This window comes from Folsomia candida, unplaced genomic scaffold, assembly GCF_002217175.1.
Source record: "Folsomia candida strain VU population unplaced genomic scaffold, ASM221717v1 Fcan01_Sc003, whole genome shotgun sequence".
In the NCBI taxonomy this organism is placed as follows: Eukaryota; Metazoa; Arthropoda; class Collembola; order Entomobryomorpha; family Isotomidae; genus Folsomia; species Folsomia candida.
Window position 1 is genome coordinate 13663445 of NW_019091195.1, and position 13808 is coordinate 13677252.

At 36.4% G+C, this 13808-nt stretch overlaps 4 protein-coding genes across 4 annotated transcripts; 2 read left to right on the plus strand and 2 right to left on the minus strand.

The window, feature by feature from the left end:
* Positions 1 to 926: 926 nt before the first annotated feature.
* On the minus strand, positions 927 to 7187 carry LOC110845892 (DNA mismatch repair protein Msh2). The gene is made up of 20 exons (XM_022092438.2): positions 7029 to 7187; positions 6880 to 6935; positions 6520 to 6810; positions 6313 to 6429; positions 6041 to 6211; positions 5772 to 5960; positions 5525 to 5704; positions 5217 to 5422; positions 4889 to 5109; positions 4671 to 4816; positions 4416 to 4587; positions 4100 to 4321; positions 3903 to 4027; positions 3712 to 3819; positions 3463 to 3554; positions 3245 to 3399; positions 1817 to 1853; positions 1699 to 1729; positions 1435 to 1533; positions 927 to 1313 (listed from the first exon to the last, which is right to left on the minus strand). Exons 1-20 carry the CDS (start codon positions 7042 to 7044, stop codon positions 1011 to 1013), a joined length of 2937 nt encoding a protein of 978 aa, XP_021948130.1. The 5' UTR covers positions 7045 to 7187; the 3' UTR covers positions 927 to 1010.
* A 191-nt stretch (positions 7188 to 7378) lies between these two features.
* On the plus strand, positions 7379 to 8638 carry LOC110847454 (MIT domain-containing protein 1). The gene is made up of 4 exons (XM_022094400.2): positions 7379 to 7656; positions 7781 to 7971; positions 8053 to 8273; positions 8364 to 8638. Exons 1-4 carry the CDS (start codon positions 7476 to 7478, stop codon positions 8518 to 8520), a joined length of 750 nt encoding a protein of 249 aa, XP_021950092.1. The 5' UTR covers positions 7379 to 7475; the 3' UTR covers positions 8521 to 8638.
* A 373-nt stretch (positions 8639 to 9011) lies between these two features.
* Positions 9012 to 11792, minus strand: LOC110847453. Its single transcript, XM_022094398.2, has 5 exons — positions 11257 to 11792; positions 10412 to 10479; positions 10273 to 10338; positions 10103 to 10201; positions 9012 to 10026 (listed from the first exon to the last, which is right to left on the minus strand). The coding sequence occupies exons 1-5, from the start codon at positions 11646 to 11648 to the stop codon at positions 9098 to 9100; spliced, it is 1554 nt and encodes a 517-aa protein (XP_021950090.1). The 5' UTR covers positions 11649 to 11792; the 3' UTR covers positions 9012 to 9097.
* An 809-nt stretch (positions 11793 to 12601) lies between these two features.
* On the plus strand, positions 12602 to 13557 carry LOC110847513. Its single transcript, XM_022094462.2, has 2 exons — positions 12602 to 12748; positions 12834 to 13557. The coding sequence occupies exon 2, from the start codon at positions 12835 to 12837 to the stop codon at positions 13450 to 13452; it is 618 nt and encodes a 205-aa protein (XP_021950154.1). The 5' UTR covers positions 12602 to 12748; position 12834; the 3' UTR covers positions 13453 to 13557.
* Positions 13558 to 13808: the final 251 nt, after the last annotated feature.

Genomic DNA, 13808 nt, shown 5'->3' on the forward strand with positions numbered 1-13808 from the left:
GAATTGCGTCTTTGGCAAGCAGTTAACAATAAGCTGATTTCACAACACTGACTATGCTGACATGTAATAGGTACGAAATGCTGCACGTATGGGACTTGGGAGAGGACAGAAATAGGGAATGATATGTGTTTCATACTTTTTTCCGGCCATGTGTGTATCTTCATTACAACCAAGGGAATTACGAGATGAATTATTAATCCCAATCCTGGGATTATTCTCAGGTATGGATAAATAATAAATATTCAGGGTATAGTGCAACCAAACGGATGAACTCAATTAAAAGTACACAAGTTGGTCACTAGACGAGACTTTCACACGAAAACGAAACGATGTATATGTACATATGCATTTAAGAAAGAAAGAAAAAGAGTGCTCGACCGTAGAAAATTAATTGCACTTGCAACGATTAAACATTTCCAAACGAGTTCTTTGATTGGTATTTAGCATCAATTTTTCAGTTCACAGAAACACATTTACTCCTAGATATTCAAAATCGTCAACCCCCGCAACCAATTGAATCCATTCATCATTTTGTATGCAACTGGCTTTCTCCCGAGTTACATGAAGGAGACTTCAAATATTAAAATTCTTCCACACGCATACATACATATGTACAATCATCAAGAAGAGGCGAGTACTATGACTTGTGGAATGATATTTATAAATCTGTTGGAAGTCTTTTTTAAATATCATAACCATGTGGATTTAAAATACAACTTTTGGAGAAACCTGGACAAGGTACGATCTATAAATCAGTGTATGTATATATCGTTGGGTTTAAATTATATGCATGCATATGTAAGATCTACAATTCTACATTATGTATATTGTGGTGTAAGTATGTAAGTCAAGTCGTGCATGTAAAATTTCAGTTTTTGTAACTATTCTGAAAAAAGATGTAAATGTAATAATTTTTTCAATCGCTATATTTTTTTGACATTGAGCATTTATTCATTGAGTTACTGAAATATAAAAATGAAGTACAAAAATATAATAGTACGACGTTTACTTTAATTGTACCAGTTCTCTTCGTCAGTATGTCCTCCAATGTCCATTTCTTCATTATCGTCAGTATCCATTAATTCACAGGTTTTTGATACCCTATTCTTGTCCGCCTCAGCTGAAGCTTGACGAAGAAGGTGTTGTAGGTACGGATTTGCAGCAGCCTTTACTTTGACTTCTCGTAAAAGTTCTTGAAACTTTGACTGAAATGCTGCTTCCGCTTCTTCTGTAATTGTCCCGTTAGCAGGAACTTGCTCTTTACAGTACTGTCGGATTTCATCCATAAATTCGTCAACCACCTTTTGTCCCGCCTGGAAATAATTTATATGTTACCAGCTTGTTAAATCTTCACACTTAATTTAATTTAATACAAAATCCCACCACTTGTAACTCTAACTTCACTTAATGCTTCAAAATAATTAAGTTTCTCACGTTTTTGTTATCACGTCTCCTTTTTACAGCAGCTTCACTGTCATCAGTGTCCTCTTCTTGGCAATAATCCTCCAAGACCTTTGACATTTGTTTTGCCTCCTGTAATATAACTAGTTTGTTATAGATTCATTCACTATCTACTAATTATCATTTTTATTAACATAAACATTTATAAAGTATGAAATGAAATACACTTATTTGTTATAGATCGTAATACCACGGGATTTATATTTACACTCAAAATTATAAATTTTTTGAACTTACATCGAGCACATCCTTGGGGAATCCGACATAACTGTAAATACGTAGGAAAATGTTTTATATAACAAATTAATTACCCGTATCATTAGAAAGTAATACAAATTCTACATAAGGTTTTTACCTGGCAACATGGATTCCAAAACTTCTATCACAGGGTCCTATTTAGATCAAAATGAACATAAGGTATGGTCGGTTAGGAAAGAAACCTTTGAAAAATATATTTATTCGTATGAAAGGAAAATTGCCACTGAGTTGAAAGTTTTCTAGTCCATGCGATTAACTACCCAAATCCGAAAACCGGAAGTCGATATCTCGACTAGTCCAAAAATGAGAACAAAAAATCGAGAACAACTCGCAAAAAACATTTGCCACTACTACGAAAAAGTGTGCGAGCGCGTCCGGATAATGGTTTATAGCCACTTCGAATGAGAAAAAATTCATAATGGTGCAATTTTCAGAGTTTTAGATATGTATGAGGAGAGCAGGAATGCTGAATTCAAAAAATTAAAAAATCGTCCTGCTCGTGTAGCGACCCCCAAAGTGATACGTAGAGTTCAGAAAGAAAACAAAAATAACCTTGGGATATCAGATGGTAATTTGGGCTACAAATTGAAAATAGCAAAATTAAGTTTACATGTTATTAAACCTACGAAGTTGGGGGTCAAATCCTATAAGGCGACCCCTGCACCAAAGTACAACCAAGGTCAGCAAAAAAGAGCAAAGCCCAACTTTCGGCAGATTGCTGAAAAATGAGTTAAGCAAAACATCCTTGTGATTCTGGTCATGGATGATGAGACCAAGTGCTCGATTGATCCAGATGAAGTCCCTGGGAGGAAGTACTACTCATGTACTAATAAAAAAACGTTTAAAGATTCCTTCAAATACACGCCGAAGTCAAAATTCCCCACAAAGCACATAATGGGGCAAGAATTGGACTCATTGGGGGACGTCTCAAAGTCGTTCGTGACCCCAGCCACCATCACATCGGAGAGATATCTGAACGAGTGTGTAAAGAAGATCTTGATGCCCTTTATCAATAATCGTAATGTACTTTTCTGACCGGACACAGCAACATGTCATTCTTCAAAAGTTGTTCAGGATTACCTGCGGTCGAAAAAAATCGATTTTGTTGCAAAAAAGGAATATGCTCCCTACGTCCCTCAGGCAAGACCAATTGAACGATTTTGGGCATTATGCAAGAGAGAATATAGTCGTCGAACAAAACCACCCACAAACTTGGTAAGATTCCGTCATATTTGGACACACACCTCAAAAGTGGTAGCGAGAAAGAGTGGCAAAGCACTTCTTGGGACCGCGAGGCAAATAATTCGCCAGATAGGAAGGATGGGGGTCTATGGACCATATGAAGCAAAAAATTGAACGATAAGGACCTTGTTCTTAACCCTTAAAAGTGTCATTGGAATTAATTAAGTTTTCCGGATTTTACAGGCATTTTTCAAAGGTTTCTTTCCTAACCGACCATACTATATGTACACAAAATGAACGAATCATTCTTTTATCTTACAAAGACAATTTGAACTTTAATCACCTTTTTGAATTTTGTACAACATCGTGAGACCCCCATCAGTAGCAATAGCAGCAACATGATAATTCGCCACCGTTAGAATCTCATCAGCCAAATCAGTGAGTTCATGGAAATGCGTAGCAAGAATACCGTAACATCCTACATTTTTTGCCAAGTACCTATTACAGCAAACAAGAAGTTATACTAGAATAATATCTTAATTTAGTTTGTAATCGTCTCACTTTGTAATCGCCCAGCACAATCCAAACCCATCGTATGTTGACGTACCACGACCTAGCTCATCTATAATCACGAGAGAATCTGGTGTTGCAGTCTGTAACAAAACGGATCATAATTATATTCGATTTATGTAGAGAAGATTCTGGTAGAGATTAGATATCAGATCGGCGAGCTGAGCTGATCATTATAGACAATAGTTGTGTAAACTTATGGAAATCATAATAACTACTATTTTAATGGTGACACATTACCTTTAAAATATAGGAGGCTTCAATCATTTCTGCCATGAATGTGGAAATCCCTTTATCCAAAGAGTCGCTTGCTCCAACCCTCGCCAAAATAGCATCGACAATAGAAACCTACACGAAACCCTCAATTATGTATGTTAAGTATATTTATGTAATAAGAATATTTAGTATAACAAATAGAGTAGGCTGTATACTTCAGCGGCGGTGGCAGGTACGAAACATCCAACATGGGCTAACAAGGTAGCTATTCCGACCGATCTTAAAAATGTTGATTTTCCTCCCATATTTGGACCAGTGAGGATATAGAAATTTTGTTTATCTTTGATATAAAATAAAACAATACATGTAAAACATTCTGCATGCTATTTTTTTCAAAAACTAGAGTCACAACCTTTCTCAAAATCCACATCATTGGGGATGAAATTAACATCAGCAAAAGACTCAATACATGGGTGTCTCAAACCCTCAAAATGAATCCGACCGGTACCTTTGGGTAGTAATTTCGGACGAACATACGGTAGTGTTGAGTTGACTGAGCAAAAAGCAAAACTGGTAAAGACGTCTAACTCAGCAAGTATACGACCCAGTTGTTCGAAGCATGTGTAATAGTCAGCTGCATAAAATGACATGATTTAATATATATACCTTTAATTAATATATATATATCCATAGACCAGATCGAGTACGGAAATTATTCAATAAATTACCAGCCACTCCTGCCATATCAGCAACAATTCCTCTTTGTTCAGATTCATACTGACTTCTGTAGCCAATGTAAGAATCAGACAACTGGATCAACTTGGAATTTGTAAATCCAACAGCTCCCTTGGTTGATCGAATCATTGTAAATTTATTGTTACCCCTGATGGATTTCTCCTCCTAATATAATATTATAGTATGAATGCGAAACTTTTTAATTTGGTTGGTTTAGTAGGTTTCTCTCTAATTTCTCTCAAACTGACCTTCAGAGTAACACGAAAAAAGTAACCATTTTGGCTATTAGATTCCAGTTTGACTGATTTATTGGCTTCAAGACCGAGTTCCTTTGCAACTTTATACAACAGATCTCCCATCTCAGTTTGAATACTGTCCATCTCATTTTTAAACTCTATAGCAAAATCCATTTATAAATTAATCGAAATCAATATTAACCAATAAATAATACATATGTATAGATTACCTAACAAAGATTCGTCAAAATCAGCTTGAACGACATATTCGCCTTTACCGGCCATTTCGAGATCCAATGTTGTTTGAATCAACTCTTTAAATTTTGATAACTCTTCGTCCAAAGTCGTAAGTGGATCGATAAACCAGGACTGCAATACATGTTGCTTTTCGCCTTCGTGTGTTTTTAAGTCTTCCAACATTTTATCCATCGTTGTTAGAAAGAGGTAAGATCTAAAAATTTACGTATAAAGTTAACGAATGAAGGAATGAATGAAATAATTACTTGTATTATTTCAAAATAAACTACATATTTTTCAACGTAATAATTAATAAAATACTTGTAATAATCTTGCAAGGTACATTTCTTTCTATACAACTTTCTCGCAAATGTTTGGCAGTCTGGTACTTTTCGCAAATGATCATCCCGAAGGGTTTGTCTTAAAATTATGTCATCCATTAAAATTTGAACCAAGTCGTAGCGCTCTTCTAATTTTTCTTTGCTAACAAGTGGCTGTCTTAAATATTGAGCCATCAGACGGTGACCCTGCAAATATGCAAATATATTAGGGCACATACGGAGCTAATTATCAGAATAATTCTAACTTGCATATAGTTTGTTAAGCACTTGTGACTATCCTCTATTTACCTGTGCAGTGCGACACTGGTCAATAGTCGACTGTAAGTTAACATTGTTTCTAGAATTCTTCTCCAAATTATTGAGGGACAAATGTAGGGCTCGGCATGCAGCTAAATCCATTTTTACATAAAGACCGAAATCAAAGGGAACCACTCGAAACTGATTTTGATAAGACTCTCCAGATAAGAGCTGTAGCATTACGGAAATTATTCATTTTAAAAATTCTAGCATGTATAAAATACAACTCGCACTGTACCTCCAAATATTTTATAGTTCCAGCCAATGCTGAGACTGCTAATTTCTTGTCGAACTCTGGTAGTGTTGAGATATTTCGTAGTTTTCCCTTAGTGAACTGTAAGAGCCTCTTCATATCCTGATCTATATCTTTGTCGTCAAAATCTCCAATCTTCTTCTCGTTAATAAGGATACGGTTGCGCTCAATTATCTAATTTGAATTAAACTTGTGTAACAGAATCTAAACTAATAAAATTATTAATAGTTTATCATTTATTTGAAACTTAGTACTTTTCGCAAGGTGTTAACATCGCCAGCTTGAGACGCTACAACAGGGAAAACAGCTTCTTTAGGAGAAAGTAAAATCAACACCGACTCCAGATTGGTTAAACTATCGTTGTCAGCAAATTCAAGTAAATGAATTTCACATTCGTTCAAGTTAACATGAGCCACACCAACCGTCTGCAAAATAAAATAGTATATTCCATTCATCTTTGTCTCTGATGAATAAACCAATGTTCGCCAAACTGATTGTACCAGTACCCTTCCTCCACACCCCTTACCTTGGTTTTATCGACATTTCCTATACGAATTCCCATCACACCATTGTTAACAGTCATCTCGGTTCCACTGTTGTTAAAGAGGATATCATCAAACTGGGCTAAATTACCAGGCGATGCCTTAAAAAATACATATATACATTTAAATTTCAGTAGCACTTTCTATTACTTAAATTATTAATTACTTAGTCAATAATAAATTTTCCTTACTTTATATTTTGGCACCCAATCAATCCTCCCCTTTGTTGTCGATTCGTTAATGAAAACCTCAACTCTATACTGTCGGACGAGAAGCAGGTCGCGAACAAAGGTTTCAAAGTTGCTTCGACGAATGTATGCATAATCTAAAACCTTTTCCTCATTTCCAATCTTATATTTACAGGTACGAATTGAAATATTCCCGATAAGCTCTTTTGATGCTAATCTCGCATCATTGTTGTAAACCACAAACTTTTCCCCATCCCCATCCGTATCGAAAAATCGGACTGTTCCAGCGGATTGCTAAACAGATGGGAGATATTGTTAATATTGGATAATATTGATTTAATTGTAGATAGCTCGGAAACTTACCTCTGAAACTCTTTTAAAAGCAGCAATATAAAGTCCATCTTCCACCAAGTCTTTGCCTGGATCGGAATAGAGATTCATAATTAATTACCACAATCGTGTCCTTGATATTTGATAAATGTAAGTTAAATGTTAACAAAAAAACTCCATACCATCATTTTTAGACATTCTGAGGAATTTGTTGTCACTAATTTATTGTAATGAACACGTAGTACTTCCGAAATTTTAATAATTCTAGAACCGGTAAGTATGTATAATTGGACAAACACACAGACAGAACACACTGGCCGTGTGAAGGATGATTTGAGGAGGATGGCGGGCAACTCTCAGTCTCAATGCAAATGAATCAGCCAGGGACAGTACATAAAGCATGCGACCTATTTTCGGGAAACCTTGACCCCGACCTCTTGAGTGTGACCCATATGACCCATGTTATGATTAATATGGGGTGGATATTTTGACCTCGACGACATACTTTCTGCACGGCCCCTTAGTACATGTTCTCTGTACAATAAATGCAAATCAGTACGGAGCACCACATGATGAATATCGAATTCTCAATATTTTAGTTGAAGATTCATGTTTTTTCCACAATTTACATGATGGACGGTCTTTCTGTGGCGACCTCAATATTGACTCGAGCGGTGACACTGGACACGAATCAACGTTTCACAGAATCCCTTGTTTGCTACCAGGAGGGAATCAACGTGCTGATTGAAACTCTGAAAACCGTTCCGAACGATGATCCAAAAAAGAACAAGATCCGTTTAAAGACAGAAGGTGAGAATTAATTCCATTTTAAGAGGATTAATACAAATATCATTATTAGTTATAAAATATCATTCTGTGAATTTTACTATTAAATTTTTTTACTATTTTAATATTAATTAAAATGTTAATTCAGAGTACATGTCCCGGGCAGAGAAGGTCAAGCAACACATTGAAGAGTTAAAAAATACTGGAAACTATAGAGAACAAATCCAAGTACCTGAGGATAGTATTGGATTTTCATACAGATCCGTTCTTCATCGATTTTTGAATGAAGATGTCAAATCTGTAGAAATTGACGACCCTTACGTCCGATCCCCTCATCAAGTAAGTATGAACTAGCGTCATCAAGAGTTAATTTTAGACGTAAACTTTTTTAAAGTTTAATAACGCATCAATTTTTTTCAGTGTGATAATTTTGTCAGATTTTTAGAACTTTGCATACAAAGCTGTTCTAAATTAAGGGTTGTAAAACTGGTGACTGGAAGAGATGGAAATAACCCTACAGATCAAGTGAAACGTTTGGAAACCATTCAAGACTCTTTGCAAAAGATTTCTAAAAAATCTAATAAAGACCAAGTTCGCTTGTTCATAGAATATTCCGACTCTTTACATGATAGAGAAATAAGGTAAATTATATAATATGCACACTGAATGAAGGATTGGTTAATGCTTGAACAGATTTGAAGTACGTGTACCGCCTTTCAAATGTATTTCAGACTAGATAACGGATGGGTCATAAAAATTGGCAGGGGTCTTGACTATTTCAAACAATTGGACAGATTTCATATAGGATTTACTGATTTTGACTTTAGGCCTTGTCGTTCCACTACGATTGATGTATTTCACAAGAAGGAATTGCAGCAAATTAAATGAGTTACTGATATTGTCTATGCCAAGAGACCTTATTTAAGTTCCATCATACATGCATATGTACATATATACGCATTATATTTTACATTAATAATAATAAAACGTGAATTTTAAAAATTTATTAAAGATTTTTCAATAAGAAATGAAATAAAATAAAAAGAACTAAGATCGTGTTTTTGTTTTAGTAACCGGTTGCCTTTCTCTAGATACAGCTAATAATTCCAGGTTATTCAAGTTCACTGATCTGATGAACAATGTGCGGAATTCGAAAATGCATATAGTTAGTCGAGTAAGTGGGTTCAGGTGTCATCATCAGAATAAGTTGATGATTCAAGATTAACTAATAATAGTGACTGATCGGGAAATTGTTATCGGCTTGAATCATGCAATATATGAGTAATGCTGTTGTATGCGGATCGTTATCGGACTAATGATGATATCGTTATATGATACTGGAACTAGGTTATGCAAGTAAGTCTTATTTATAGTTTGAATTCACGATTATCAATAAAAGTATTTAATGGCAATAGTATGTAAAGTTGTTTACACACATATGTACATATAAAATCAGTATACCAATCTATAATCGTGACATTCTGTGGCCCCTACTGTTGGAGTCCACCCACATGAAGTCATCATTTGCATCACTTCCAGAAAGGGTTCTCCCGTCAATATCGCCTGCATGTGGCCTTGCAATCCCAATGTTTTTTCTCCAACAATATGTTGCCACTCCACCCACAAGCAACAATGTTCCCAACGCACCCAACACAATACCGCCCACAACTGAGATTGTTGCTAATTTCGTGTAATGATCATCATGGTCATCATCAAGCTTATGCGGTGAAATAGGCTGAATAAATTCTGGAATTTGGTCCCTTGTCTCATAGCTTCCTACACCAAGCTCCTTGTCGAATTTGTCAAACGTATTGTCCGGAAATGGTTCCCAGTTTTCTTCGGTGACGGTGACCTCAACACTGGGAAGGTTGGATTCGGTTGAACTGGATGTTTTCACAATTTCAGTAGTAGTGATAATAATGGCATCGGATATTAATGCGGTCTCTGTCGTTGAATCGCTTAGAGTTGTTGTTGGAAGTGTTGCAGGCTCCGTGTTCGGAAGACTTGCTACAGTGGTACTGTCAGAAATAAGCTTTGTCGTTGTTAAATTAGCATTAGAAACAGCACCATAACTGGGTAATATGGATTGGCTAACAGTGCTATTTGACACACTAGAAGGTGTTGCAGTTGTCTCTGTTATTCTAACGGGTAGGAAATCAGGGAAAGTGGTGGTTGGTTGGTGAGAAATTGGCAAACTAGTATCTGAGATTTCTTTTCCAAGGTCAGGATTTTCAGTCGTTTTGGAGGTAGACCATCCAATAGTTGTGCTGGGATTGTTATAATCCCATGATTCCAATTGCTCGTCCGAAGAAAGTTGTATTTCACTATCGTTTAAAGGTTTAGGCTGAGGCCATTCCCAATATGCTGCAGTTGTGGTGGTCAAGGGATGAATTGCTATTCATGAGTTTATTCTTTACCTTAAATTGCGTGAGACTAGAAGATGTTTGTTACATGTTAAATAAGTACTCACGAGCACAAATTGGTTCTGTATCATTCCATCGTTGCCCATCACAGTAAACCACTGGGCTTCCTTCTAGGACATGACCATCTTTACACAGAAAATCTGCAACTGTAAAAATTGAATGGTTTTAAATTAGTCGTAAATTTTTGCAATGTTAACGCTTTTCAATTTTTTTTAACCTGCTCCTGAAAATGATAAACGTGTAACTCCATTCTGAGGAGCCAAAACTCTGCGACATCCTGGCCCTTTTGTTCAAAGTAATCAAATGTGTATACATACACGCGTAATATTTCTGATTCTAAGTTTATTTAAACTTACTAACACAAATCGGTGGGGGTTCTGACCATTGATCCCTCAAGCATACTGCAATTGTGGTACCAAGTAATCTATAGCGTAATAAACATATTGTTATCACTCTAATGATAAAAAACCAGTCAGTGCAAGCTTGATATTTTCAACATTTTACAGAAATGACGTCATTGTTGTTTGTTATTTTCCTACGCATTCACCACGCAAAATTGCACTGCCTTTTTAATCAATTTCAAAAACCATGTATCTATGTAGGTCGCCGTGTTCCGACTTTGCAAAAAAGTTCCATGAAGTTGCATTCATTTCATGTTCGTAGATTCCATGTCCAGCACCCTGATGCAAAAGTATAAGTTTCTATGTAGGATAGTTTAAACAAAATTTTTCAGCTGACATTGGTGGCTCCACTTGCTAACCGCTTGAGTCAGTCAGTCTGACGTACTTATATTTGGGCTAAAAACCACTAAAACCAGTGTAGATCCACTATCCATCTGGCAAAAAATTTTTGAAACATTGGTAAATCGGATGTACCCTGAGTCTTGGTACCAAATTTAAGCCTTCTAAGACCATTTTCGAAAATAATGAGGGTTTATACTTAAATATGACTGACTATTCTACATCAACGACCTTTTTATAAACCTCCCGACTGATCGTGCCCGACCTCAGTTCCTAACTATTCACATATGAATGTGCACTACCACTATGTTCCAAATTTCGAGTCAAATTGTTGAGTTTTGCAGTCGCCTTGGACGGACGGACGGACACAACATATTTAAGCCCCGTCTCGGGCTAATGCATAATTTGTAGAATTCGTAAATTATGGTAATATTATAAATGGTTATTTATTATTTTCATACATGAACCCGTGACTGCATGCATACCGCACCAAGCTGCCTTTGTCTCTGAATCTTGAAACGCCATTCGCAATTCGAATTCTCTTGTTGCATTTTGGTTTAGCCCTCCCAAATAACGAGGGGTCCATAATTGTGTTCCGGTTGTCCAATCTGCTTGGGAGTTGTTGCAATAATCTGTTCTGCCCATACAACTCCGAGTTACCAGATAAGTATGGGTTAACAAAGTTCGGTTCTCCATTGCCCAGAGTTTGTAGCTGTGGGAGCGATCTTGGAAGATGCATTTGTGGGAGAACTCCTGATTTCGTAAATACTCCTGACCTTGATTGACTCACTAATCGTTGCACACAGAGGGCAAAGATCACTAAAATTATACGATAATAATGTGAACGATGCATTTTCCATATGCAAATTTAATATTTATAGCAAGTATGGAATAGAGTATCCAAATAATTCGCAAACGGTTAATACTGCAAATTCCGATGGTCACTCTCATTTGAGTGAAGGTCTTGTGTGTGTCTTCAGAGTTATCAGCAGAAGGAGAATGAAAACAGGAACACAGTCCACATCCACATTTTTCGCATCTTCACCATTAACAATACATAAATGTAGCATACGTAATGTGTTGGTCAAGTCCTCAAAGTGCCTCCGAAAGAAATGACTGAATACCGGAAACAGACAAGATTACTCTGGCTGACAAATAAAAAGACAACATAATAAGAATATAAAGGTCTTTTAAGATGAGTTGCATCTGTGTGTGCATAAGTTTTGTATACAAATAATATGGAAATGTACTCAAGTTCATAAATGTACATGCATCAAGCAAACACTAAGCTTTATGAGGATGAGTCTTCCATTAATCCTGAAGAAAAAGGATGAACCTCTTTATATAAATGCATATACATACATAAAAATACAGAATAGATCCCATATGCGGATATTTAATATATCCGGATAGAGGGGGAATTTTTCTGAACATTTTAAGAAATAGATGCATAATCGTAACGCATAACATATGTACATATGTAGGTCCCTGTACATAAGTATGCAGATAGGTAAGTCGTGGATGAGGTTCCCAACCTTGTGATTGAATGAAAAGTTATGGAATCTTAAATTTATCATCGAGAAATGATGTAAACTACATTCAGGACTTTGTGTTCTGGCCAAACTATTGTACTCCCAATGCAAAATTGATAAGATATCACAGTAATATTTCGACCATTTAATAAAAGTATGCACACCTGTCGTAGCCAATTATCGATTGATATCCAGGTGTTAACCAATCCAATAATAACACTGAAAATACCCAATGGTTTATGAATGTAAATCTGGTTGAATTGATTTCTTATCGTATCCCAATCTGTCGCATTGTTGACAATATTTAGATTAAACAATAATTGATCAAATCATCATCATTATCAATATTCTGTCACACACATTAGTAGAGTTTCTGCTCATCATTGCACCCAACTTATCTATTTCATCTAGAAACCAACAGGTATTTAAATTTATTTTTCTAAAATAATAATTATTTTAGAAATTATTTTTAAATCTAAATGCAACTATTTTATTATGTTGAATAGAATGAGGAAACTTTCACTCTTGTCCATTTTGACAATTGCCATTTTGGCAAAGGTCTCGACCGTCCAGCTTCAAATTACTCTATTCAAGGTTGCAAAATATAACCAATCTTGCAGTCCCATGTCACTCTTAGTACCCACCATCTGCGAACAGTACGACAGGACGGTAAGATGCTCTTCCGACTTTCTGGGCACCTGTGTTTGCAATACAGGCGACGACGATGCATACTTCAGCGAGGAAGAACAGGCCTGCGTTGGTTTAGTTGGTGGACTTTGTCTCACAGATGCGACATCGTTGGGACGAAAAATTTGTACCGAGAATGCAGATTGTTTCCCAGTGGGCCCAGGAACCATTGGAAGCTGTGCGTGTCTTGACGGTTGGAAGGAAAATGCGGACAAAAAATGTGAAAACGACGACGAGTTTACGGGCACTCCAGGAACCCTTCGACCCACAACGACGAGGAAACCACTGGTGCCTGTGGTCACGACAACAACCAGGGATCCCAATGCCACCCCTCCACCCCCACCTCCTGGCGACAGTGGGAGTGGAACTTTGTCCAGCGTTAACACCTTGCTCGCTCTTGTTAGCACTTTTATTTTGTTGGGATGCAAGTTACTGTAAATTCATAATTTCTATGTATGTACATGGCATTATATGTACAAAGTGCGTACAATGTTCACGCATTCCCCAGTTGCCAATAAATCACACGTTCGTTTCCAACTAGAATTATTTATTTTTGTGAATTATACATGTGTGAAACAGCGTTTATTCAACAAAGCCATAAAAGTATCCCTTTGTCTTGAACTGGACAATTTACAATCCAGAACACTATTCAGCCCTTTACGATTTGGCAGTTGACACATCTTTTAAAACATAATCCATTCTTCGAATTTCTTGAATAGGAACAGCTCCATGTTTGATGCCGTATTCTCACGCTGCACAGCTAAACTGATCTTTCGAATAAAATCTACACAAAT

What these genes read in the sequence shown, in the direction of transcription:
- LOC110847513 (XM_022094462.2), top strand. Translation starts at nt 12,835, where the DNA reads ATGAGGAAACTTTCACTCTTGTCCATTTTGACAATTGCCATTTTGGCA.
- LOC110847453 (XM_022094398.2), bottom strand. Translation starts at nt 11,648, where the DNA reads ATGCATCGTTCACATTATTATCGTATAATTTTAGTGATCTTTGCCCTC. An exon ending in ACCCCCACCGATTTGTGTTA is followed by an intron (nt 10,339 to 10,411) that starts GTAAGTTTAAAT and finishes TTTGAACAAAAG; the next exon opens with GGCCAGGATGTCGCAGAGTT. An exon ending in TTTATCATTTTCAGGAGCAG is followed by an intron (nt 10,202 to 10,272) that starts GTTAAAAAAAAT and finishes CAATTTTTACAG; the next exon opens with TTGCAGATTTTCTGTGTAAA.
- LOC110847454 (XM_022094400.2), top strand. Translation starts at nt 7,476, where the DNA reads ATGATGGACGGTCTTTCTGTGGCGACCTCAATATTGACTCGAGCGGTG. An exon ending in ACGTCCGATCCCCTCATCAA is followed by an intron (nt 7,972 to 8,052) that starts GTAAGTATGAAC and finishes AATTTTTTTCAG; the next exon opens with TGTGATAATTTTGTCAGATT. An exon ending in TTACATGATAGAGAAATAAG is followed by an intron (nt 8,274 to 8,363) that starts GTAAATTATATA and finishes AATGTATTTCAG; the next exon opens with ACTAGATAACGGATGGGTCA.
- LOC110845892 (XM_022092438.2), bottom strand. An exon ending in TGATGTGGATTTTGAGAAAG is followed by an intron (nt 4,028 to 4,099) that starts GTTGTGACTCTA and finishes TTTATATCAAAG; the next exon opens with ATAAACAAAATTTCTATATC. An exon ending in TACCTGCCACCGCCGCTGAA is followed by an intron (nt 3,820 to 3,902) that starts GTATACAGCCTA and finishes GGTTTCGTGTAG; the next exon opens with GTTTCTATTGTCGATGCTAT.